We start from the raw sequence: 26080 nt of genomic DNA, 5'->3' as shown, positions 1-26080 counted from the left end.
TGCAGTATTATATAAGAGTTATGTCCATAAAGTGTTTATGGTATCTAGGGACCATATAAAAATTTAATGATTGCATTAATCATATTTAAGGTAACCTGTGTACTGTATGTGGCCAGTGACTCCTGTACATAACCAATTCCAGCCGTAAGGGGACGTTTCCCAGGAGCTTTTCCTTAGGCACTTTAACACAATCATGCCATCTCGAAAAACATCTTTAATAAAGTCTATTAAAGGAAAAACTGTCAAACTCGTCTTTGCTCAGTGGTTTCTCAAAGTAATTTATATGAAGAGATTTGGGCTTTTTTGAGCTAAAATATTTGCCTCTGAATTGCCTGTTTCGTGGCTACACACATACACAAACGTTATTGCCTCTCTGCCTAATCTTCCTGGAGAAGGCTTTGTTCGGCCTCCAGCTGTGTGTCGGATTGGCTCCTCTCCAGCGTGAAACCCTCCTCTTCTATCTGCACCCGTCTCTCGTGTATTTTTTGCTTTCCTCTCACATTCTTCTTCCCTCGTCTCCTTTATCCCCTCCCTCATCCACTCTTTGCCTTCCACACATTCCTTATTCTCCTCTCATCTCTTCCCTCTTGCACTTATTCACCTACACACGTACGTGCTGAGGCTGAAGCCACCATTTCACAGTGGAACAGAGCCTTTGCTTGCAGTGTTTCATAACCTTTACATGGAGGGAATAAAAATATGAGAGGGAGGAGAGGTTGTGGAGAGAAGCTCAACTTCTACTTTGTGGCCAACGGAGATATAATGTAGTGCTGGTGCCCTCTGATGGTGATTCTCTGTCTGTACACTCATGCAAAGCTGTATGCTGTATTGCTTTGTGAACACTAATATAATATAATACAATGTAACAACATATTGTGTAAGAGCCATGACTCAGGCTTTCACAAGAGAAACAACAATGTTACACAGATGTCTAATGCAGTATATGCACATAGTCACATCAAAGACACAATCAATTGCAATGTGGAATGTAAGAGTCCTGTCTGTATTTTTCAGGACATTATGGTCTGTAACTGTTTAGTATCCATCAGGCATTTAGATGCTTTCGTTGTTTACCCTGTGCCTCATATCATATGAAAAGTATATACTGGTTGAAGGATTTCCGGCTCAAATGCAAATACAATGAAGGTTTGTTTTTTTCCAGTAAAGATATTTTGAATATTGTATTTAATGAATATTGCTTAAATACTTTAGTTTTGAACATCCAAGCTTACTACCTCTGCTTTGTATTGTAGTTGATAATGTTTGTAAGAAATATGTGTGTGTGTGTGTGTGTGTGTGTGTGTGTGTGTGTGTGTGTGTGTGTGTGTGTGTGTGTGTGTGTGTGTGTGTGTGTGTGTGTGTGTGTGTACAGTAGATTTACCTCAACTGGTGCAACATTTTACCTCAGTAGTTTACGTAATATTATTACCCAATACACATGAGCTACAGCGATAAGGCTTGAAAGAATATCTAAGAGACATTAGAAAAGAGTTGATGCAAGTGTGAACATTTGAGAGGGAATATGTATTTGCTTTTGCAACTTGTGTGGGATCTGAGCTAAAAGAAAAAGCTTTGCCATCGTCATTACGGTCAGGATGTGTTACATAGTTTTGATTAAGATTTTCTTTTGCTTTATAAAGAGCTTTGTAAGAAGGTTAAAGTAGAGCAGTCAGTGGTAAAGGAGGGCATATTTATTGTATGAATAAAAGCAAAAACATACAATACAAATTAATAAAAAAATGTAAAAAAGTTTTATTGAGGTAAAATATTAGTTATAATTTAATTTCTAATATTTTCAATGTATTAACCTGAACCTTCAAAGATTGCTACATTATTGAATATTATAATTATATTTAGTCATGTAAAAGATATATCAAAATTTTGAATACTGAAAGATGTTGGTATCAACATTTGGTGACGAGTTACCGTTTGAGAGTTCTCTGAATAAAAACAGTTTCAACGGTAGGACAGGTCAGCTCAGCAAAGAGCAAAGTCAGAGAAAATGTTAAGTGAGAAAAAGAGATAACATATTTGGATTGGGTCTTGCACACAAATCTCACACAAACAGATTCATAACCAGGATTGCTCAACCCTTGAAAGTACCAACTATAAAATACAATTTCTAAAATTTCTAGGACTGCAAAGAAGCACTGAGCGGGCCCGGGCACATGCATTTTGAAGCGTTGCATGCGTTTTGCCTTTTGCCTGAAAAAAAAAAAAAAAATGACTGAGGAAATATTGACACATAGAGCTGTTCAGGCTTGGATTCTGATCATGAGACAGAAGTTTGGTGGTGATAGGACAATGCACAGTGGAGTTATGACAACATCGTCTCCTTTGGCAAAGGATAACCCTCGCTGTACCTTAATGTTTACACGGTTTGAGGAAATGTCCCAATTCTGAGAGAGAGAGAGACGTCACCTTTGCAAGACATAAAGATTCCTTTAATCTTTGACCACTGAAACTGCAGGAGTGGAGTTGTTGTTTACGGCTCAGCATCAAAGGATTCATGGTCCATGTATGTCCGCGATACAGAACATCGTGTTTTATTGACGTGCAATCAAACTTTGACGCCATACCATGGTCACACCGTGTGACGAAAAAAATCGATCTTTGAGTTAGTTTGTATCTCAGTCTTGTTGTGATGACAGGTTCCAGGGGTCTCGGGGGGCACCGTTGAGCCATTTTGCCACGCCCATTGAAAATTCCTCCAGAATACGTATATTTTCACCACTTACAAATTTTCTGCAAAATTTGGTAAGAATTTGGGCACGTTAAAGCCCTCAAAAAGCCAATAAGGCTTCACTGTATGTCTGTGCTCGGGCCCAAATAAAGAATGTGATCAAAACACCTCACATAGTTGAAACATGTTATTTCTGACTCAGTGACTGTGCAGCTTGATGTCCAAGACAATCCAGTTTACAAATGTACATAATATAGAGCTGCATATAAATCCAATCAAAAATCAGACACAGCATTCTCTACATTAGGACTGTGAGGATGTGTGTGAAAAAGCAAAGTGTTTAATATCAGTTTTCATCCTCTTTCACAGGTGAAGACAGAAACCGCCTGAAATGTGCACATTTCACTGAGGCCCTACTTCCTGCCACGTAACGGCGCATGCGCACCACTCGGTCACTTGGCTACGTGTACCCGGTGTTTGTGTGTGTGTGGTTCGGCTGTCTCACCTCGTCTGGGTGCTAGCGGCCATACAAACACCTCCGGAGCCTTAAGAGCGACAGCATGGGAGGGTCTCAGAGCGTGGAGATACCGGGCGGAGGCTCCGAGGGGTACCACGTCCTCCGGGTGAGTGTTCGGCTCCGACAGCCCGCTGTTAGCCGTTAGCTTAGCGCCCGGGCTCATCCGTAGCTTCGTCGGCTCCGTGTGATGACGACAGGCCGGGGATGCCTGCCGGGCCTCCGCCTGCACACCGCCGACAACATGTCAGGAGGAACCACCGCGAGCTTGTAGACTGGAGCCCGGGTCACACACGGTTTCTGACGGGTTCCGCTGTCATGTCCGCCGGGTGACTGAATAAATGTGCCTACATTGCTAGCAGTAGCACCAGTGCTAATGTTAGCTGAAGCTACGTAGCTGCATTGAATGACAGTTGTCAAGCTGGTTCTGTGGATACATCCATTATCGGACGGGCACTTACGCACCAATCTTTCACCTTTTCTGGCAAAATTTAAAACATGCGATTTCCGGTAACAAGCTCGTGTTGTGGTCAGGGCTCAGGTTAGTTTTTGGTCAAGCATAGCAGAGATAACTGGGTGGCGTTATCGTTATTACTGGGGCACATCACAACAGGGAACAGAGGCTAACACACTGCAGGGGGCTCTCTCGTATGTTCCACATGTTTGGGCTGCATGTACAGAGCATGTCAGATCAAAGTGAAATAGTGTGTGTCACATCCAGCAGCAGCTCAGGTTGTCTCTCACTTTCTCTTGCAGGTTCAGGAGAATTCCCCTGGACACCGTGCAGGGCTGGAGCCTTTCTTCGATTTCATTGTCTCCATCAATAACACCAGACTGGTGAGGAAAGCCAGCAACTGTTGCACAGGATCATAAAGAAGTCATAATGGCCAACGTGTTTCATGGTTGCCCCTTCTTTTCTTTTTTTTTTGCAGAACAAGGATAACGACACTCTGAAGGACTTGTTGAAAGCCAGTGTGGAGAAACCAGTGAAGATGCTGGTTTACTCCTCGAAGACCCTGGAGCTGCGGGAGTCCACCGTCACGCCCAGTAACCTGTGGGGGGGGCAGGGCTTGCTCGGTGTGTCCATTCGTTTCTGCAGCTTCGAAGGAGCCAATGAGAATGTTTGGCATGTGCTGGTAGGTAGTCCCGAGAAAACCCTCTGTCCCCAGCAGTGAATGCTGGTTGTACCCATTCCCATTGCAGACAAAAGCCAGATGTTAGTTGGTGTTGATGGGATTTTTGACCAGTATGGGACAAAACAGTTTTTGCTGCATTTATATCCTCCCCTGTTTTCTTTAACAGGAAGTGGAGCCCAACTCCCCGGCAGCCCTGGCCGGCCTTCGGCCGCACACTGACTACATCATCGGAGCCGACACTGTAATGAATGAGGTAGTTTAAGAGCCCTTCACATCCTCCCTTCTGTCACTCCTTCACATTGTCCAGCTGATCATGGTATTAACCTTGTTGTCTCCTCCCTTTTTGCGCTGACCTCTCTGCCACTATATGACTCCTACCTGCAGTCAGAGGACCTGTTCTCTCTGATAGAGAGCCACGAGGGGAAAGGCCTGAAGCTCTATGTGTACAACACGGACACTGACAACTGCAGAGAGGTGGTCATCACACCCAACACGGCCTGGGGAGGAGAGGGCAGGTAACCCATGCACACTTTCACCCTTCCTATTACACTCACAGCTATTAAGTGATATGTTTAATGGTTAATTGACAGTATAGTGCTTTTCTAGTTTTATCAATCACTCCAAGACCTTTACAGTACAATTCTCATTCACTTATTCACAAACGCATCGGTACAACATTTCTATGCTCCGTGCTTTTTCTGTCATACACCATTCAATCGCTAATCCAATTTACTGCATCCTTTCACCAAATTTCTTAACAAATCCATCTAGTAGTTTTTGCTCGATACCTACAAACAGACGCAGACAACAAGATAATCTCATTGGTCGAGGTAATAATAGGAAATACAAGCGGGAAAGCAAGTCAAATTTAATGGAAATTCTAACTTTGTTTTCTTTGTTTTCCAGCCTTGGATGTGGGATTGGTTATGGATACCTTCACAGGATTCCCACTCGGCCCTTTGAAGAAGGGAAGAAGATCAGTTTCCCTGGAAATAATCCCAGTGAGCCCATCAGTCCACTGAAGGATGGATTCACCGAGGTGAAACCATGCACACATTTATAGTCCTTGTCGACCTATATTACAGTATTACACAATTCAGATTGGAGACATGTTAAAAGCAAAACATCTGTAAAATATAAATGCAATGACTGAAAATCCCAATTTGCTTCAATACTTGAGTATTACATTGTCTAAATCCCAGTAATCCTTACCACTGTGTATCCCTGTACACTGGTCTCCTGTGCTTTTTATCCCACCAGCCAAAACTTAAGGCATCAGTATGCAGAGTGTGTGCATGACATTGAGAAGATTCAAGTTTTGGGTCCTGTGGCCTCTCATTTCTTTTTCAAGTGTTCACACACTCAAAATGCAAGTTTTCTCGTTACGTATTCAGCAGAGCAGGCCGCAGGGATAGAGAGCAATGCTACTCATTAGAGCTGCTTGCACGTTTGGATGAATGTGACCTTATCTGTTTTCCCTCTACCTCCGTCCTCTCTGTTTTAACTGCTTCAGGTCCAGCTCTCAGCAGTGTCTCCTCCTCCCGCTGCACCTGCTGTCCCCACATGCATAGAAGATGCACTGTCTGGCCTGTCAATCAGCACAGCCCCACCCACCATGCCCAGCGAGCTGCAGACAGGTATTTCACAGGGCACATTATGTGAATGGTCACACACTCAAGTAGAATGGCCCTGTGTAGAGCGCTTACTTGTGCCAAGTCCCACCAGTCTCCTTAACCCATTCAGACCCAAGGCGCTGAATAAAACAAACACCTCAAACCTGAGTGTTTCTTAAGGAGCTGACAGAATTGCCAACATTTACAAACCTTCAATTTCTCAGCCTCTGAGGCAGATGGAGACATGAATTAAAAACTTTTGATAGCTTAAACATTTGGCTTTTATTGTAAATGATGCAGTTTTCCTACACTTAATGAACATTTGAAAAGAGAAGGATAAAACTGGCAAACTAGCTGAGATCTCCCCCTTCTTCCTCCTCTTTAAACATATCAGTTATTGTCCGACCGTATTTCATCAGTCACTTCTCTTAATCGATAACATCATAAAAAACACGCACATCTCATTCAGCTCCAAAGAAGCAAACAATACAACACAGTTGCACCAGGTCTAAATGGGTTAAATTTAATCACACACAATTTTTTTGATAAAGATTTCTGTTCTGTTGCCTGGGAAATAAGTGAAAATCTCTATAACACAAAATCAATCCAGAGCAATGCACCTTTGTCCAGAAAAGGTAATGGGTTCTGTCAGAAAAGTTTTGCGAAAATCTTTTCTGTAGTTTTTGCATAATCCTCTTGACAAACCAATGGACAGGAGTGACATTGAACCTTTTTGGCGGATGTAATAAACATTTTATATTTACTCCACAAATGCTCACTTAATGTTTTATTCTTGTTTCCCTTCCAGGTTTGCCCACAGTCCCTCCGCTCCCCTCTTCCACCAGCCCCTCCCTCAGCCCCCTCATTCCACTGAATCGTGCCGCCACCAGCTTCAACCCTGCCACCACGCTACCAGGTGGGTGTTTTCTCACACACACACACACACACACACACACACACACACACACACACACACACACACACACACACACACACACACACACACACTGTCAGTCTGCTGAGTCAGTGAATCTGTGACATTTGAAAAAAGCTCAAGGTTGTCAGCGGCGTTGCAGCTCTCTTTCTGTAGATTTCTACAGGTAGTCACACACTTCCAGATTAAAAAAGGAAAGGTCTGCCTCAACTTCTTGATCCATTTGTCAAGTTTAAGTTTGTACACTCGCCGTGTTTCCTTAAGAACGAGCTGCCATGATTGGTAAACAGTGTTTGGCGTAAATTTTCTAGCAGAAATAGCAGAAGCTCACAAAACCAGTGTGTTCATAACCATCACAACCAACCTCCCTCATACTGTCGTCGTTCAGTCTTTGTAGCTATGACCTCTATCAGACCTCCATGCTAACATACAGGGCTTTTCATGTCAGGGTGTATCCTTCTCTGTTAAGACTATGTAAACTAACTCAACTTCTGAAATGTATATAGAGGCACTTGCAGTTTAAAGATGAATGACTAATACCCAGCTTACCCCCCATGACGTAATGTTTTTGTGTCTGTGTAGGTCTAATGTCCCTCCCAGGCTTACCTCCTCTCCCTAACCTCCCCAACCTCAACCTGCCACTCCCAGACCTCAGTGCCTTGTCACTAGCCGGCACCAGCACTTTACCACCGCCACTGGGAACAACAGGTAAATAAAAGTCTTCTTTTGGATGCAGATGTATATTTTTACTCTTAATAAACACTGCGTAGAAATGGCTCCCACAACGGCAGCTGGTCACTGGCAGACGTTGCTTTGTTTTAAGGGATCACAAGAATATACTATGGTACTATGGGGAACTATGTATCCCATAATGCATTGTTTGCTGTTTTTTACAGTGTCTCAATTATAATGTATGAAAGTATTTGCTAGGTGTGTTTGCTGTACATATCATGAGCCATGCTTGTAAACCAAGCCATGCCGTTCCATAGTCCACTGTATAGGCTAAACTGAGACTATATATTCATACTCATTTAAAGCAGATAGTAGAGATGGGCAATATAGATATAAATGAGCATATCAATTGATATTAATAACTAATACCAGTAGATCAGTTTTGTGCTATTGATAAAAAACTATTGCAATAATCATTGATTTTATCAGTTTGGTTAAAATTCTGTTTGAATCTGAATCCTGACACTTCATGTGACTATAACTCTAATCCTTCCATTCTGTTTCGACAGTTCCTCCTATGGCTTCGTTCCCACCCCTGAACTTGCCAGGTCTGCTCCCGTTCCCCCCTCTTTCCACCATGCTGCCCTCCCAGTTGCCTCAGGGACTGGCCCCTCTCTTACCCACCACCACCGCCGCTGTCAAAGTCACAGCGGCGCCCGCCGCCGACTTCACGGCGTCCACGGAAGCCCTCCCAACGAACGCCACGGAATCCCCAGCCCCCACGGAAATAACACAAACGTCGTCATAATCTGGGAAAGAAGATCGCACCTGCCATTAAAACCAAAACACACAACCGGTTTCTCTTTTTCTCCCCCTCCGTCTGTCTTTTTCTGTGTTTTTTTCTATTTATTTGGCCCAGAAGGACAGGCAGAACGGCTGCGCTAGGTCAGACACAGAGGCCAGCATGCTCCAGCTGTGGGTGAGGAAGCTTGTGTGATGAAGGATGAATGGATATGAAGAATGGGGGACAGATCTAGACTCTTACAAACAATTCATTATTACCTGATTGTCACGGAGCTTTCCTAAGCTACTGTATGAGGAGGAAGAGGTCTTCTCTTAGGTTTGTAGTTTGCTTCGTTCTTCTGCCGTTAGAGGAAATATCCATCTTAAGATTTTCCCCTTTACTGATCTGGCAATCCTCAGTTTCATAGTTATATGTATGTGTGTTTTCTATACAAACAGTTTATCTCAATGGGGATGTGCGATGATTTGAATCCAGAGAATCACCTCCCTACATCATGTTACAAATGGAAGTTCAACCAACCAATCAGGAGTAAACCATTAAAAATATTAAACTTGGACACAGGAAATAATGAAGTACTGCTGTATTAAAATAATAGGTAAATATGAACATGTTATATTATGGGTCTTATCGTCCAGCCCTAATAAGCTGCCCTTTATTATTAGCTAATAGATCCCCCCCCCCCCCGCTGACCAATAGATGAATTTGATTGACATGTATTAATTTTTGATAAAATTTCGGTACAAGCGTTTTCACCCAATGAATGAATCTGCATTATTTTGCACCACCTTTGTGTTTTGAAATTATTAGTATGTCCCTTTTTTTGTATGTGTCTATGTTTGAACCCTGAACTCTTTCAGCCTGAAGTACATACCAGAAGAGACGCACGCTTACAGTCACAAGAGCTACTGAGTAGAGCTTGTGGTTGTCATTAGGCTAAACGGGGATGTAGAAATATTAAATTAGACACTAGCGTCTTTTGGCATGGTCAGATGGCTATTTGGTGAGCAGAGTTGCAGTGATGCAGTATAGGCACAAGGTGGTGCTGTAACAGGTTTTCCGAAAACATCTGCAGGATGCACAGTGCAAGCAATAAAGCCAAATAAATTTTACATGATGCCTCTCGTTTCCTTTCATGAAGTCCAACCTGTCTTTCTGTTCTTTTAAATTCTGTGACTATCGTTATCAAGGACAAACATATCTAATGGAGAGGAATGACAGAAAAGTAAAGCTCATCTGTGGAAAGTGTCCATCACTATCACAGGCCAGTGTACTGTACTTTACATTGATCACCTGGAAATTAAAGGTGATTTATTGATAATTAAGGAAAATGGACAGATGAAAAAAGCAGATGCTGCTGAAAAATTTGGGAGAATCAAATAGTGAATTCGAATTTCACTCAGTGGGGCTCAAACCTCCGCCAAGGCACAGGGATAATGGAAAACTGTCAGTTGGAGGTGCCTAGAGAAACTCAATGTAATACATATGTCTATTGATTTGTAAGACCAACATTTTATACAAGTTTTAGAAAAGCAAACTTGGCTTTAGGGCCTCGAGAGATTCTTTTTTGAGATGCATTTAACCCACTGTTGCCAACAATAATCCAATAATGATAATTACAATAATGTCAACATTTCCCTTAATCGTGCCTTACTTCTTTCATCCGATTCCACGAGTTACTCTCCACAAGAATTGTGAAAATGTTAGTCCCTATCGTAATGCTAAAGAAGTAAAAGAAAACGCATCCTTCCACCAAGTTATGAGGTAATGAGCTCATTTGCTTTTGTGTCATCTTGCTCACATACAACAAACGAATGGACAGGGCTGAAAAAAAAAAACCTAAGCTCTTTGTGAAAGTAAAAACAAATAGTAACTAGGGCTACGTTGTAGCACTAACGGGCCCGAGCACACGCGCGTTCCAAGTCTGTTGCGGTCGGGGAAGAGAGAACGTTGGATGAGCAAGCGCTCGTCTCCGCGTTGCATGCGTTCGGCACTGCGGCAAGGATAAACGCTTCACTTCCTGTAGCCACCAGGGGGCGCTGTGATTTTAAGTCACGATTTCTGTGTAGATGTCTTCAGGTCGGGAATCTTGTCTTATGTGTCTAGTTTGGATTTGATCAGACCAAATATGTCTGAGATACAGAAACTCGTGTGTTGATTCAAACTTTGACGCCACGCCATGGTCAGAGGCTCTGACGAAAAAATCTCCATCTTGTTGTGATTAGACTCATATACATTTTAAGTTGATCTGAGGAAAGCTCTACGACAAGTATATCAAAGTAAATATGCAGAATATGGCCAAAATGGCCACCAAATCCAAAATGGCCGGCTTCCTGTTTACTCTAGCATATCTATCCAAGAGACTTATTTCTTTGTCATGAAAAGACATATGTCCCCGTTGATTTTCGTAGCTGTAGGCCAATCGTAGTGCCGGGGCTACCCTTTAGGGGGCGCTAGTCAGTTATATTTCCACGCCCATTCCTTAAACCCGTCTGACAGCTTTCAGGGGGGGGCTGTTGACACACACATGTAGTTTGAGGGAGATTGAACCTTGAACACCGAAGTTATAGCAATTTCGTGTGTCATGGCGAATTGATGAACTTTGATGCCACGCCATTAATATGGCGTTTGACGAAAAGTCACAGTAATCTTATATCTCCATTATCAATGTCTTGAGACCCATTTGACATAGTTTCACATGGTTGTGCAAAGGGGATGAGGAGAAATACTTCCAAGTGTGAGACGTACCAAAAACGAGACATTTCCTGCTGCCACCAGGGGGCGCTGTGATTTTAAGTCACGATTTCTGTGTTGTCTTCGGGTCGCGACTCGTGTCTTCTGTGTGTAGTTTGGACTTGATTAGACCAAATATGTCCAAGATACAGACGCCCGTGTTTTGATGGCGTTTAATCAAACTTTGACGCCACGGTCACAGGCTCTGACGAAAAGTTGATTTTTTTGATAACTTTAGTACTCCATATTGTTGTGATGACACTCGTCTAAATTTTACGTTGATCCGATGAAAGCCCAACGACAAGTACATCAAAGTAAAAACGTTGAATATGGCCAAAATGGCCACTAAATTCAAAATGGCGGACTTCCTGTTGCTTTTTTCATAACGCACTGAGAGACTTTTTTGTGCGTCTGGTCACGATACACAACTGGGTATTTTTTTTGTGAGGATCGGTGAATGCTAAATGAGGGGCTTATCCGTAGGTGGCGCTATTGAGCTATTTTGCAAGGCCTACTTCCAAATACTACAGAATATGGCCATTTTCACACATTTCTAATTTACTGTAAAGTTTAGACACTTTTTGAGCATGGGAAAGCCCTCAAAAAGCCAATTTAACTTGGCGGAGAATAATAATAAGAATCATTTCAATTTCAATAGGGCCTCCCACCGGAGGTGCTCGGGCCCAAATAACACCTGCTAAATTCAGGTCTAAATTGGAAGAAGAGAAAATGCCTGAAAGACTGTTTCACGACAGAAGAATATGAACAGACCAAACACCGGTGAAGTGGACTGGTCACCTGCTTAAGCCTCATGTAAATAGTCATATCAGTATAATTATTCAGCAAATCCCGCTGCGTTATATTGCGAAACATTGTGGCAGATGGCTCCATGTGTAAAGAATGTGAACGTGCCAGAATCTTCACACAGGCACCGTCGCCTCCATCTTTTGTGTCTAACACTAACACTGCCGAGGTTGCGCAACCGCCGACAGCAAATATGGGTCACACTGCGGGAATTACGTCTTGTAAAGCGATCTTTATTGCATATGGATGATGTGGCCCTGCGTTGCACCCCCTCACCACTAATGTGATCTGACATGTAGATTACTAATGGCTGTACTTGCATCTGTCAACACACAGCTCTCATTAATCATGTGTGTGGGGGGGGTATACACTTCACTGCCAGCACCACTTCCACTGTTTTGTCAGGAGAGGAGTGGGAAAAAAAAGGAAGAAGACAAAAGGGGATTGGTTTGTTTTCTGCCTTCCTGCACTCAAGTGGATGGAATGAGACGTAATCAAAGTGGACACAGACTTCACTTTCATCCCCGGGTTTCTTCTGGGAGCAGCAAGCCGTGACACCAGGTACTTCCTGCAGTTTAATTCACCTGTCCTCAACTGAAACTTCAACTGTGCTTGGGTTTTTCTGTTGTTTAACGGCTGACAAGGAAAATCCTTCATCTGACTCTTCGCCTGTGAACATCTCCCTTCACTGCCACAGGCGTGCTGTGGGCCAGTGTCCAGGGGTTGTCTGTGTTTTGAAAGCAGCGTAAAACGTCACAACGACATACAGGTTAAGTGTTTTATTTAGAGGACGACAACATTTGGATATATCCACTTGATTTGTAGCCGCAGTCAAACATGCTGCAACATGGGGCGGGGGGGCCCCACCTCCGCTGGCTTTGACCGACTCTCACTACACAGCAGAATGGGACCGAGCTCCATACAGTGTCTGTTGGACCTTTACATGAAAGTAAACAAAAACGGAGCCCACGTGGACATTTGATTTGTTGTTGGCAGGAGAACGTGTCGCGCCCCCCCCCCGATCAGCGCAGCCGGTGTGTCCATTTCAGAGAAGAAGATGCTTTCCGAGAGTGTTCCTCTTAACACAGTTCAAGTATGCACATATGTGAGAAACCATTCACACGTTACCAACTAAAAGCAACATTTATAGCAGCAAACTGAGAACAGCTTTCAAACAGAAAACACAAATAAACGGAGGCAAAAGAGACACTGGGAAGCAAGGATATGCCTCGGGACTATATATTTCTGCGAGTGAGTCTCCTACTCATGAAATGTTCACTGAAAGTCTGTGTCCCCGAGTCTCCGGTCGCTCAGACCAGATCAGCTCCTCCCAGGCAGGTTCATGACGCATCTGTGGCGACATAGTGCTGCATGACTCCGCCCTTTTGAAACATTTCTACTCTTACCTGAACAGCAACAATGGATTAAGACACATTCACACGTCCACTTTGAGTGGACCTGAGCTGCTTCGCAAAACAACAAAAGAAAAAAAGTGAATGGAGGATTTAGTCAAGGGCGAGCCCACGCTGCGGTACTTCATGCCAAGTCTGTGAGACCAGTCGAGCATGGTCTGGATCACAAGTGCAAATCGAGGCCAGAAATTTAATCTGGAACTTTTTTTTTCCTTTTCATTTTGTTCTTGTCAAGTCCCATCAAGGTTACAACCTACGTTTCTAAATCAAGCCCTGTTGTGTGCGTGGGGGCCACGAGGGGAAGCTCAACCACCATTTTATGCTTGGTTGGAATGGACTGCAGAGTTCAACAGGTCATCCACACACACTCGTACCTCCTCTGCACCACACACACACCTCTCTTCTGTGTCATAACTTCTCACACCTCCCTCCTTCTGTTGGATTTATTTGATTCATGTGTGTGCAGAGGTGGGAATGGACAGGACATCTAGCAGTTCCTACAGCTGTTGAAATGTCTCCTAAGACGGGTTAATTATTAAAGTCCATAAACAAATCCAATTACTTCATCGTTTCCTTTTCCTGCTCGGAACAATCCGGAGCTATTCCACTCTTTTCTGTTCTACCACTGCGCCTCTCTTTCCATTTCCCTTCAACGTCTCAGTCTTTCTTCTTTTTTCTCTGACCTGTCTCACACGGTCGAGTTCAAGGACACAACACTGTAGGTGATGTGTCCCCTCTGCTCCTCCTCTCTTCTATCCATCTCTTCATTTGATTCTGTTCAGTTGCCAACTTATCCATTTTTAGGGGCAGCTCAGGTATAAAAAAAAAAAAAAGGAAGATCCTTCAGCTTCAACAATCCTGCCTGGGGATTGGCCAGAGGGTCCGGTCAGTCACGTGAGCGAGCCAATCAGTAGGTGGCCAGAGAGGAGACGGAGGGCTGCAGGGTGCCGGAGGAGTTGGAGCGTCTCATGTGAGGGAGGAGGTAGGTGTCCGAGCACAGCTGGTGAACGTCGAACCGGTCCTCCTTACGGTAGGCCAGACAGCGCCTGATGAACGCCTGCAGAGCACAGGAGGGTTTCAGAGAGTGAGATGCAGTCTGTGTGTGTGTGTGTGTGTGTGTGTGTTAGTGTGTGTTTGTGTGTACTCTTCATGTTTATCAAAAGATACAATACAGCAGAGAGTCTATGTTTGTTTTTGTCTGTTTGGTGATAAAGACGACACAGTTAACTGATCTTTTTACTGTAACACATTACAGTTGATTCAGATGGTTGAGCATGTGTCAGCATGTGATTGAATTTTGCTGACAACCTTCATACTTAATTTATACTATGTACATGCATATTAATAACATAACTAATTACAACACACCATGTCTCAGCTCATTTATGATTATGTCTTCTTATATTGGACAATATGATGATTAACTATCAGACATTCTGCTCTTCTGTTTACACTGAAACGTCCATCACCTCAATATCTCAGGTTTATTTTGCCGAATTAGACAAACGTTTGAAATGACACAGTAGTTCTGATTTATGGCAGCAGTTTGGATCAATGTGAATTGATTTTTCATGGTGTTTAATCAAAGCAACACAAAGCAAATACTTAATCTTTAAATCATTCAGATGTTACAGGAACTAGTGACAGGAAGGATGGTGCCTCTGTCATTCCCACCCCACAGTCTGAACCCCTGCCCTTGATACATCTCAAGGGCTTTAGCCTACATTTAGTTTATGTGGAATCAATCAAATGCTGACTTGAAATGAATAAAGATAAACTTCAAGGTGAGTAGAAGATGCTATTTGCAGTAGATGGTGATTAAGCAGATACAGAGGTAGAGTTAACATGAGATGTCAAGCCTGAAGTAAAACGAACACAATGGCCCTCTCCTCTAAGTGACTACACGTGTGTGTGTGTGTGTGTGTGTGCGTGTGCGTGTGCGTGTGCGTGTGTGTGTGTGTGTTACCTTGGCCTCTGTGCTGGCCTGTGGTTTTGCAGGAAACTGGACCTCTGTGGCTTTGAGGATGGTGTTTTCCTGGAGAATGTCTTGTTGAGACTGGTTGTGACCAAACGGCTGCAGAGAACAAGACGCTCACATGACCACAATACAAAGTTGTTTCCAATGCTTCATCCATCATTTATTGTTTCATGAACACTGAATTGAAGATTGAAGTGCATGAAGCACACAGCTCATGTCTACAGATCTTATCTTCTACATTTCAAGGATTAATGGAAATGGAAATAAATAACATATTGTTCAAACCCACGTGTATTTGTGTTATTATTGTATCATAATTGTTTAATTCATGTGCTCTTTCATAAGTGTAATGTGTGGTTTGTTGTACTGCTGTACCTTGCGTCCATAGAGGCACTGGAAGAAGATCACTCCCACGGACCAAACGTCCACCTTGTTGGAAATCTTCGGCGGCTCCTTCCCCACCACAAAACACTCGGGCGGGAGATACCTGGAAATGCAAGCAGAGTAATAACCATGTCACAAAAGAGTTCATGCTTATTTTGTATTTATTTATTTCATTGAATGTAGATGAGGGAAAGGAAATGTAATAGACTATATACAGTGAATACTATTCACTGCCAATAATAGTGTCAGTAGTATAAGAGGAATGTGTGCTTAACCCTTCAGGTGTCCGACCAACATCCTACAGTATTACAAAATATAATTTTGCGGGTATGGGCAGGTTTTTTTTAAATGCAGGTAAACCTGTTTGAAAGGCAATTGATTTCTATAGTAAAGAAAATAACCCCCGGTTTTTACTCTGGTGAGTCATAATCAACGAGAAACCTGGCAGAAACAGTCTCTCCCTCTTTCAACACGCTGTCTTGCCAGTGTTTCATTTTGTTTCCAAAATGTAAACAACCGTAAGAACCCAATGCGCCATGGTTAGGGGATGTTGGTGTCTGCTTTCAGGGTTTGTGTCTTACCAGTAGGTACCAGCTCCCTGTGATGTGAGGTCCATCCCATCCGCACCGTAGTTATCGTCGTCCATGATCTTCGAGAGGCCAAAGTCTGTGATCTTGATTTCTCCACACGCAGTTCCGTCCACCAATAGGATGTTACCTGTGTACGACACAGACAGCGAGACCCAGTTCAGGATTGGACCCCAGTTTAAAAAGGAAAGCTCTCAGATCAACTGAAAAGACCTAAATTACCTCAGTATTCAATTTCAAATACCAAGATTAAACCATTTGACTAACGCTTAAATGTATAATACATCTTGATGTAGAAACTGGTTTTTAATACTGTAAATGTGACCCACCAGGTTTGAGGTCGTAGTGGATGATGGGAGGTTTGATCTCATTGAGGTATCGCAGGGCGCTGACAATCTGCATGACGATGGAGCGAGCCTCCTTCTCTGACATCAGCTTGTTTTGTTTAAGATAGAAGTCCAGGTCGTTTCCTTCACAGAACTCCAGCACTGTACAGAACCTGAGAGAACAGGGAGTTCACACGGTCACATACAGGAGAGAAAGATCTGAATGATCAACTCAATGACAACAATAAAAGTCAACAATAAAAAAAGTACTCAGTGACATCTGTGTGTGTATATAACGATGGCTACCAGTTTCATTAACTCTTTTGGGTTTGGGTGACCTGATGTCACACGCGTAATCAACACTTCACAGCTTAAACTGAACCAGTGTCAGGACATGCTGGTGTTGAATCACACATATTTCTTACCCTTGTGTTATTCGCTCTAACTTGTAGCTCTGACGTCAAGCCCCGAGGCTGATTACAAACAACTTATGCATTATTTGAATATTCACTGTGCAGGGTCATCCTGGTTTGACTCTTAAAACCAAAGTAAACAATGCTTTTTTAACCCAGCAACCTGAGGATATGTCAACCCAGCAGGGCGGCAGTTGGCAGAGGTCGGAGGTGACTCACGTGTCAGTATCCAGAGAGAAGTAGTCATACAATTTCACTATTCTGGGATGGTCCAGCTGCTTGTGTATCCGGTACTCCCTGCATGCATGCCTGGAAGAAAATACATGTCAGAGTTGTCAGTGTGTGACTGCGGTGACACTTTGTCTTTGTGGGTCAGAATTAAACTGTTCTAGACGTGACCTACTTGTGATAATTCTCCTTCTTCTCCTCTCTCCAGTTCTTGTTGAGTTGGTGGATTTTAACAGCTGCATAGCGCTGCTCAAACAGGTCAAAAGCCTGTGATTGATAAGAACAGACACACACAAACATCATACAGAGACCTTTGTGTCCGTACATACTTTACACAGGGTGAAAGAACGACAATTACTTGTGCCACACTGCAGTTTTTACCTTATAGACTTCACTGAAGCCGCCCCTGCCCAGCAAGTGCAGCAGCAGGTACCTCTCATTCAGAGTCGGATGGTCTTTAAACCTGTGTGATGAGGACAATGTATGTTTAATATCATCAGGGAACATGAGGAGGAAACGCTCATCACCTTAAACTAGGAACTGATCTGACAAATGCAATGTTGACTTTAAAACAACAGATCTGCCAACAAAGAAGATTGTATCGCTCCTCTGGATAAAAGCATCTAACCATGATTTACACTCATTAGTTTACATTCATTCATCCCTTGCTATGAGTTGAGTGGACTTACGCCGAGCTGTCCTCATTGTTGATCCTCTTCAGCTCTCTGATGTGAAGGTTCCTCACCCGCTCCAAACGCTCCAGCTCCGCCTGAATCTCAGCTTCCTCCTACAAACACCATGATGAGAGGCAAAATTTCACATTCCAGTTTGTGTAGTGTTAAAATGTTTGTAAAAAGAATCACATTTACTTAGTCATTATTTATGCAATCAAACAATTTGCTGACAAATGAAGACTCCGGTGGTTATTTAAAGCTGTATGTGGGAGTACTGCCATTTGATGATTTCAGCTGTTATATCAAACGATGGCTTCATCTATACTAATTTGTCTTTATTTAAAATGCATTGAGTTTTATTTTAACAATAATGTATTCACATGGAAGTAGCCTAAGTTTTATGTGATGTGGACCTAGTAGACAGGTGCGTGGGAAGCTAAGTACATAGTAAACACAAAGTTTATATCTTCCAGACATTCTATTTTTCTATTTCATGATGACACTTAATGAAATATCTCCTGGTAATCCACCTTTCTTATTGATTCTTTGTTTGACTGATAGACTGAATGATAATATAAATATTTTTACTGACCTTCTTCAGATGTCCAAGTCGGAGCTTAAAGATCTCTTCCTGCTCGTGGTACTCAGCCAGGGTCAATCTGTCAAAACATAAACAAGTCAAAACATATAATGACAACAACAATCTGAGCAAACACACTATATTGGAAACATTCATTATCATCTACAGGGATTAATAAATTATAGTTATATTTCACCTTGCAATTAGAATCTAATCCTCCAGTTAGAAACTAAATGAGCACATCTTACTCCGTTCTCAGTAAATTGAAAAGATAAAAGATGTAAAAACAGCCCAAAACAAAATATAAACATCATTTAAGTTCTAGAATCTTTCAGTTTCACACTGCCATAATTTGTTTCAATAAACTTACAGCTGGGGCAGGGAGGGCTTCAGGAAGGGGTCCGAATCATTGCCATTGACCACCTTGGTTTTGCGCTGCTTAGGTTCAGAGGTGGAGGCCACCGAGAGGGAGGGGGACGCCATGTTTGGAGGCTTCCTCTTGGCCAGCAGCTTCCTCTGTCGCTCTATGTCCTCTCTCTGCTGGTTTATTCCCTCCTGTTGCCTGTAGAGAGTGGGACACAGAAGGAGACGTCGCGGGTAACATAAGAGATAAAGGAAAAGGAGATAAACATCTTAACATAAGTTTTCTTCTAGTTGTTAAAAAAAATGAGCTGCTTTTACAATTCTCCTGTGTATTTAGGACCCTTCAAATCCAATTATTATGCAGTGGCTCACTTGATCAGGTTCTGGAATGCATATCCATCAGTCCACTGCTCCGTGTAGGATGCTCCATGTCTGACGGTGGTGAAGTGACCGAGGCGGAGGCGATCCTGCATGCTCTTCTCACGGCACGACTGCTTCTCCTGGGTGCTCTGTGCACGGGAACCAGGCAGACACACACACACATGATGAGAAATGAGCGGACAGTGAAGCTGAAGGTGTCTGTAAAGTAGCAACCTAAGAGAGTGTTTCTCATCTCTGCATTATATGTATATTAGATTTACTATTGTGGCAGATACTTATGTCCAAAACAGCGCAGACACGAGGCACAATCCAAGCCACAACAGATGAAGACAGATCACCAATGAAGAAAAAGGGTTATTTTTTAATTACGAATCTAAATATCCAGGCATTTTAAAGCCCCATGAAGCGACATGTCACTAGAGTTTTACCGTCATTAGATGAACCAGGGCAAAGATAAAACACCAGAGAATATTGGTCTAATTATGGGAAAGGTGTGACTGTGTTGGCACCATTTACAGTGTGAGTGTAATGGATTCAGAGCAAATGCCAAGCTAATTTTTGCGTCGCGTTACTATGCAAGTTTGGCCGCAGGATATTTTGTGTTTACCGTAGGTGTAAAAATAACCTGTGTATACTTGTTCATTCTCCTCAGAAGTGGAGGAATATTCTCTGAAGTGACTAGAACTGCTACGTAGCACTTGTTGTGGAAGTGCTGGAAAAGCCAGTGTTGTAGTGTGGTTCCAACAGACCATCCGGAGACTCAGGGAATCAGGGAATTTCACCGTCTCCTCCATGAGCTGCGTCCTGATGACTGCCTGAGGCTGACCAGTGGCCGGTTGGATGATCTGTTAGCTCTTATTGGTGTCAGGACCTGTCTCTGGCAAGAGTCCTTCTCAATGCTGATTGGCTTTCACGACATTGCATCATGCTAATTTTTTGCTCTAGTTAAAATATTTCCACTCGAGCAGGAAAGGCAAATGATGTGAATTTTGCGTCTTTTATTTTGAAACGCGTCATTCCTGCCAAGCGTAGTGAACGGCATCTACAGTATTTGCATCTTTTTTTGTCTTTGAATTGACTTTGTATGTAAATTCTTGCATTAAGAGTTTTCTCTGCATTTGGAGTGAACGTATCATAAGTCTGAACTTTATTAATACCTTTGGAAGTAAATCTTCAAATCTTCTACATGTTGTGAACACATAACATGTTAAAGACATTATTTAATCAATGTAGGATCTCTGTTACATTCATACACGCTGTGTAGCTGTTAGTCTATTTGTCTCCCTCTTTGTAGCTTTAAATTTCAGATGCTGTGGTGTGAGGACAAACATACGGTGGATGTCCAAACGTGAGTGTGCGAAAACAGACCTTTTCTATAAGCAATTTCTTGCTCATGGTGATGCACTTGTTAAGCCTCTCCTTGTATTTCTCCAGGAGTTTTTGCTGTTCATCAATCTGTCTCCGCAGGTCACAGTTCGCCTGTTAAAGACAGACAATGGGGAGTAAGAAATACAGTACGATGAGGTGACACCCTCCAATCCAAGCATCCTGTGTCTCATCAAGACATGGGATATAGACAGTGAACTCACCCTGAGCAGGTCATCTATTCGCCCCTCTTTCTTTTCCAGGTCCAGACTCTTGTTGCTCTCCAGAGCAGCAAGTTTAATCCCTGTTAAGTCCGTCTAAGATGACCACACATACAAGTACCAGTCAGATGGTGTATTACGGGAATACTGTAAAATGTGAAAATTGTGAATATAAGTGTTTTTCCACGTGCTTAACATTACCTGGACCAACTTGCTGGAGGACGCTTTAAGATTGTGTTCCCCAAAACACAGACTTGTAGGAGAGGAGCTATTCTGCCGGATCTACAGATACAGAGGTTTTGTTAAACCTTGTAGTTACACATACCACAGAGACTCACATCAACGTCCCATGCAAGTAATTCATCAGAAAGATATGGTAATTGTGTGACTTTCATAAACTCACGATTGAGCCTGGAGCAGAGTGCGAGTTCTGTGGAGAGCGACGAGCTGATGGGAGGCCTCTAACTGGACTGGAACCATTTCCTCCCTGGAACTTTGCAGAAAAAAAGGATTGCATTGACTAAAGAATCCCGTGCAAGCTGATAAAAATAGTGACATATTTGCATAACACTAGTTGCTGTCATACTCACGTCAAAGTAGTCGCTGATCTTGGGCCCACGTGATGAGGTCTTCCCTGCAAAGAAATATGAACACATTTTAATGCAAGTAGCGGTAATAAATAATACATTACACTGATCTTGTAGTGGTGTCAGTCATACCTTGACTACTCTCTGAGTAGGTGTCAGCTTTCCTTTTCCTCCCTCTGGACGATTCAGAGTGCTTCTTCTCTGGGGTCTGTAAATCAATAGGAAGTAGAGGAGGAAACAAATGAGATATAAATCCCAGATGTTTTACCAAACTAAGCAGGATTCAGTTGTGGTGTACAGCAGGAGAGAGCAGCAGGAAGGAGAAGTACATACTGAGTAGGCGGGGGAGCTCCCTCTTTTCAAATCAGAGTTCTAGAAAGAGGAGAGAAGAGAGGAAGAGGTGGAGGTAGTTGGAAAGACAGAAAGGCGAGTGGGCAGTGCACCGAAAAAACTGTAGTAAATCTGACTTTAACTGTGTAATGAAATGTGTAACATTTAATTGCACTTAAAAGTGTCACTGGGTCTGTGTGTGTGTTACCTCCGACTCCTTGTCGCTAGACGAGCCCATGCTGCCATAGCTGTGGTTAGAGGACTCGTTGGCCAGGCCCTACACACAGAGACGATAGAATGAGTGAGCATATACAGTAGAGTTGAGTCGGCGCAGGTATGTGATCTAATTGAAACTCTGTGACCTCATGAAATGTAAACAACATTCACACAAAGCCTAGAGGCAGGCCTCTAGTGTGCCACGTCTGAGAGGGATTGAGATCTTCAGTTATTAGGCGTGTCACTTGGAAGTTTTCCATGAAACAAATATTTTCAGGAAGATGGCGTCCTTTTAAAGGAAACAGGAACTTTAACCTGCTTTTCCGCCACAGGAACTACGGTTAGTTTGTCATTTCCTGGGACCAAAAACTCCCCGGAATTTCTGATCTTCTCGGAACTATCATCAAAGAGTTAGTCACTCATGATCACAAGCTTCGAGACGAACTCACCTTTTGTACAACATTTTTACTGCTTCAAGTAAGCTCTGCTTGTTGTTAGCAGTATCATTGACTACTTTTACATGGACACCAATATTCTGATATTAACCACAATAGTTTGAATTAGACTCTATCATATTGACCACCTTTTCCTATTATTTAACTCGGATAAGGTCATACTTGGAATTAGCAATAATGGAATTAAGACATGTGGAATATTCTGACCTAAATTTCATTATGTTGACATGTGATTTCATTGAATAGCCTGTTGGAGTTTCCTCAGCATTTTGCGACAATGACATACAGCAGTTACCAACTGCTTAACAACGCACACTGTGGTTGTAATAAAGATAAAAATTAAAAGGGAGTTGTAGCGAGATACGGTACCATCGTTCAATGAACTATTTCAGTTTGGGGTTTTAAAACTGGAGGAATAACGTCCGACATAGAACCGTTGTGGACACAATGACATGAATCACGATCAGACTATGCTCAGTAACATGTCAACAGGAATATGAAAGGAAGGTTCTATTAGCAACTAATGTAAACACCATTATTGAATTAGTGTGTCATCCAGAATGAGGCCAATAGTCGGTATATAGGTGTTCAAATAAGGTTGGTCATAGTCTTTAGTCCACGGTTGAACTGTGGGTGTGTGTGTGTGTGTGTGTGTGTGTGTGTGTGTGTGTGTGTGTGTGTGTGTGACGCATCTGAAAAAATGAGGCAGGAGCATTTCTGAGCATCTGTTACCTTAACACCTCCACTGGTGCTCCCAGTGCTGCCTCCTGTGTTGCCACTGACAGCTCCTGTAAACCGGGCCTCCAGCAGCTCCTGTCTCCTGGGGTCCAGGCTGTGCAGCTCCTCCATGGGGCCTGGTATGAGGTAGGGGTGGGGGGAGGCAACAGAGTAAGGTTACAATGCTTACATTATCATCATAACTAACAAAGAGCAGTGTGTAGCAGTGTGAGGAATCTAAAAAACAAATACTCATGTGAAAAAAGGTGCTGGAGGAGAATTTAAAAACTGAGCGCTACGAGGAGAGGAGGACAGTATCTGGGGGAGGATTAGAGGAAATTGGAGTGATCACTGGGATAAAAATAGAATATGGATTTAACTGTAGGTGCAGAAGGTAGCTCTGGAAAAGGTGCACTTTCATCCTATGATGGTAGATACTTAAGATGACACTGCATTTCTAAGTTGAGCAGTAAGGTCATCCGGCCACTGGGGAGCCGGGATGGAGAAGAGTCGAGGCTGGCGAGTCCAACACACACATCCTCAACCAGCGCTTCTATTTTTCTCATAGACTGCAACAACAGATTCCTGTGCACATCGCTCTCACAATTAATGGATCTCAAAACCTCTGGAACTACGCATCATCTGAGTCCCTGGAAGATGTATCCATCACATGCTGCCGTGTAAATGGTCTTTTGGGCCTTTCAGCGGCAGCCTTGTGTCTGAAAGATGCTACAAATGAGCAACAGTGTCCATCACGCCGCTGAAACAGGAAACTGCCTTTAGTTTTCAAAGCCCGGATTTAGATTCTAATTTCCTCAGCATACACTCATAGTTGCAGATGTCTGCGTGTTCAACCTTTACAGCTGTAAATCAGGACCACAATATAAAAACGACTCTAATACAAGCAGATAGACGGACATATAGGCTGCCTGACTGGGCCCTGTTCCATGACGACCAGTTTCCAGGGAAAGACACACACACACACACAGACACACACACATACACACACATCCCGTGCTCCCAGCTGGGTGCTGCTGCTGTAAGTGTTTGTTTCCTTATTGGACATTTACTGGCTGTCATCATTACACAGCGTCTGGCACAGGGGCGAGCCCTAAAAGGCAGTATGGACATTATGAAACCCTTATGCACAGAAACTGAGAGCTCACGTAAAGGCCCGGGTGAGGTTACCTAAGGACAAGGCAGAGAGGGATTTGCCTTCTTTACGTCTATAAAGCTAAAGCTTCATATTCCAGCAGCTCCCTGTGTCTAAGTGCATCAACACTGGACACTCCGAAGTTGGCATTGAAGTCCACAAACCAAACAACAATCCCGGGAGCAGTGATTTGAGCTGCTTTGGACGACTTGTTACCACCACAGCTGTCGACATAACATGTGTGAACAAACGTGTTATGACACTGTTATAACCACCTCCCGTCCACAGTGAGTAGCACCGTCGAGAACACGGTGAAAGCTTCCAAACTGAGCACAAAGTAACGAAGCGGGGCCTGGTTCACAAGTTCCCAGCAGCGGGGACATGCATCGCTGTGCATTCATGGATCCGATGCTTCGGTGTTTCCCTCTCTCTCTCTCTCTCTCTCTCTCTCTGACCAGAGGCAGCTGTTAAAGAGCTGGATGGGACCAACTGACGTTAACAACACACTATTCGCCCCACGTCGCCAGCGCTAGGCAGGAGTCCTGTGGGCTGACAGACAGAGAAGCTAACCCTAACCCTTTGTGCAGACACGGTAGCCCGCTGCTACTCCGACCGGCCATCAACTCCACTGACAGCTGACGTTTGGCTTCACGGCATCAGTGAACTTGACATCCATTTCTCCTCCACCACACGGTAGCTAGACACGGCCCCGACCCCCCCACTCCTCCCGCAGGGGGAACACACACTCTTCCAGGGCAGCAGGGTCGGGCTGGTATGTACCTTCCTTGCTCTTTGCGGTCGCCGTTATGTGTTGTTGAGAGATCGTTGGGGACGAGGAGAGCTGCGACCAAGATGGCGTCGCCTCCAAACTTCCACCACCACTTCCACTGTTACTTTGGACACTCATGGAGCCGCTTTACCGCCGAGTGGGGCCAGCGTTCAGTCTCTGCCTTTTTTCACGGGAATCCCGAACTTGCGTCCATCGACACCTGCTGTCGCCGAACGGGCCCGGAAACCAGAGCTGCTCGCTCCTTCCGGCGTTAGACGTCTCGATGGCTGCGACCCGAGCGGAGCGGCTTCTTCTTCGCGGGCTCGCTGAGACGGATCCGGTGGAACCTTTGCATGATGACCGCACCTCACGCACCGCCACGCCACGCACCGCGCGTCCTCTCAGCATCCAGGGCGCGAGCAGAGGTTCGATTCCAGGAGGCGAGGCTATCGCGAGGCTGGCGCGCACCTAGCAGCGGGAGGGGGGGGGGGGCATGGCACCGACCCGCGCTGATCCTGGATCATCTGATCTCCCTCCACAGCAGCCCGGGGTTCAGCGAGGAGCAGCAGCCTCCTGCTCCTCAGATCAGCCCGCTGGGCCGAGGGGAAACAACCAAAAATGGCCGAAAGTTGCTGACTGCTTGACGAGCAGGAAGACACACACATACACACACACACACACACACACACACACAGACTCTCACGCACACACACATACTAGTAGACTCTCACGCACACGCGGGTGCAGACTTCACTACACACACTCAGACATACACACCATTGTATATGTTTATATAAAATATGTTGTTTACATGTAATTACACATGTGTACAATTAAAAAACATATATATGATCACAGATTATAATATGCAATAATGTATGATATAATATAACACAAATTAAGTAAAAAATATGTAAATTGTCAAAATGATATAAGTGAACAACAAGATATGTGTTAATATAAACAATTACATATACAAACAGGGATGTCAATTGTATACATTACTTTATAGGGAATACAAATTTAGACCCATACACATATATTTATATA

General features: G+C 43.6%; 2 protein-coding genes across 4 annotated transcripts; one reads left to right on the top strand and one right to left on the bottom strand.

Annotated features, from left to right (window-relative positions):
• The first annotated feature begins 3147 nt into the window (after positions 1 to 3147).
• LOC133017690 (Golgi reassembly-stacking protein 2-like) lies at positions 3148 to 9109 on the top strand. The gene is made up of 10 exons (XM_061083839.1): positions 3148 to 3306; positions 3954 to 4034; positions 4130 to 4333; positions 4500 to 4586; positions 4718 to 4848; positions 5240 to 5372; positions 5847 to 5970; positions 6755 to 6862; positions 7463 to 7588; positions 8122 to 9109. The coding sequence occupies exons 1-10, from the start codon at positions 3244 to 3246 to the stop codon at positions 8358 to 8360; spliced, it is 1296 nt and encodes a 431-aa protein (XP_060939822.1). The 5' UTR covers positions 3148 to 3243; the 3' UTR covers positions 8361 to 9109.
• A 3546-nt stretch (positions 9110 to 12655) lies between these two features.
• Positions 12656 to 25464, bottom strand: LOC133017880 (serine/threonine-protein kinase tousled-like 1-B). Of its 3 annotated transcripts, none has more exons than XM_061084118.1 (22): positions 25042 to 25464; positions 23124 to 23245; positions 21929 to 21997; positions 21724 to 21762; positions 21523 to 21598; positions 21394 to 21437; positions 21207 to 21296; positions 21005 to 21085; positions 20807 to 20899; positions 20586 to 20696; positions 19209 to 19345; positions 18844 to 19035; positions 18486 to 18552; positions 17909 to 18006; positions 17601 to 17682; positions 17395 to 17486; positions 17211 to 17300; positions 16582 to 16751; positions 16247 to 16382; positions 15657 to 15768; positions 15270 to 15377; positions 12656 to 14360 (listed from the first exon to the last, which is right to left on the bottom strand). In XM_061084118.1, exons 1-22 carry the CDS (start codon positions 25166 to 25168, stop codon positions 14211 to 14213), a joined length of 2286 nt encoding a protein of 761 aa, XP_060940101.1. In that variant the 5' UTR covers positions 25169 to 25464; the 3' UTR covers positions 12656 to 14210. The 3 variants fall into 3 exon arrangements, with proteins under 3 accessions (XP_060940101.1, XP_060940102.1, XP_060940103.1); XM_061084119.1 differs by having other exon boundaries at positions 21207 to 21290; XM_061084120.1 differs by lacking the exon at positions 21724 to 21762.
• Positions 25465 to 26080: the final 616 nt, after the last annotated feature.

The sequence above is a fragment of the Limanda limanda genome, chromosome 13 (assembly GCF_963576545.1).
Source record: "Limanda limanda chromosome 13, fLimLim1.1, whole genome shotgun sequence".
In the NCBI taxonomy this organism is placed as follows: domain Eukaryota; kingdom Metazoa; phylum Chordata; class Actinopteri; order Pleuronectiformes; family Pleuronectidae; genus Limanda; species Limanda limanda.
The sequence above is the reverse complement of the archived record's forward strand: the minus strand, read 5'-3'. Positions and strand labels throughout refer to the sequence as shown.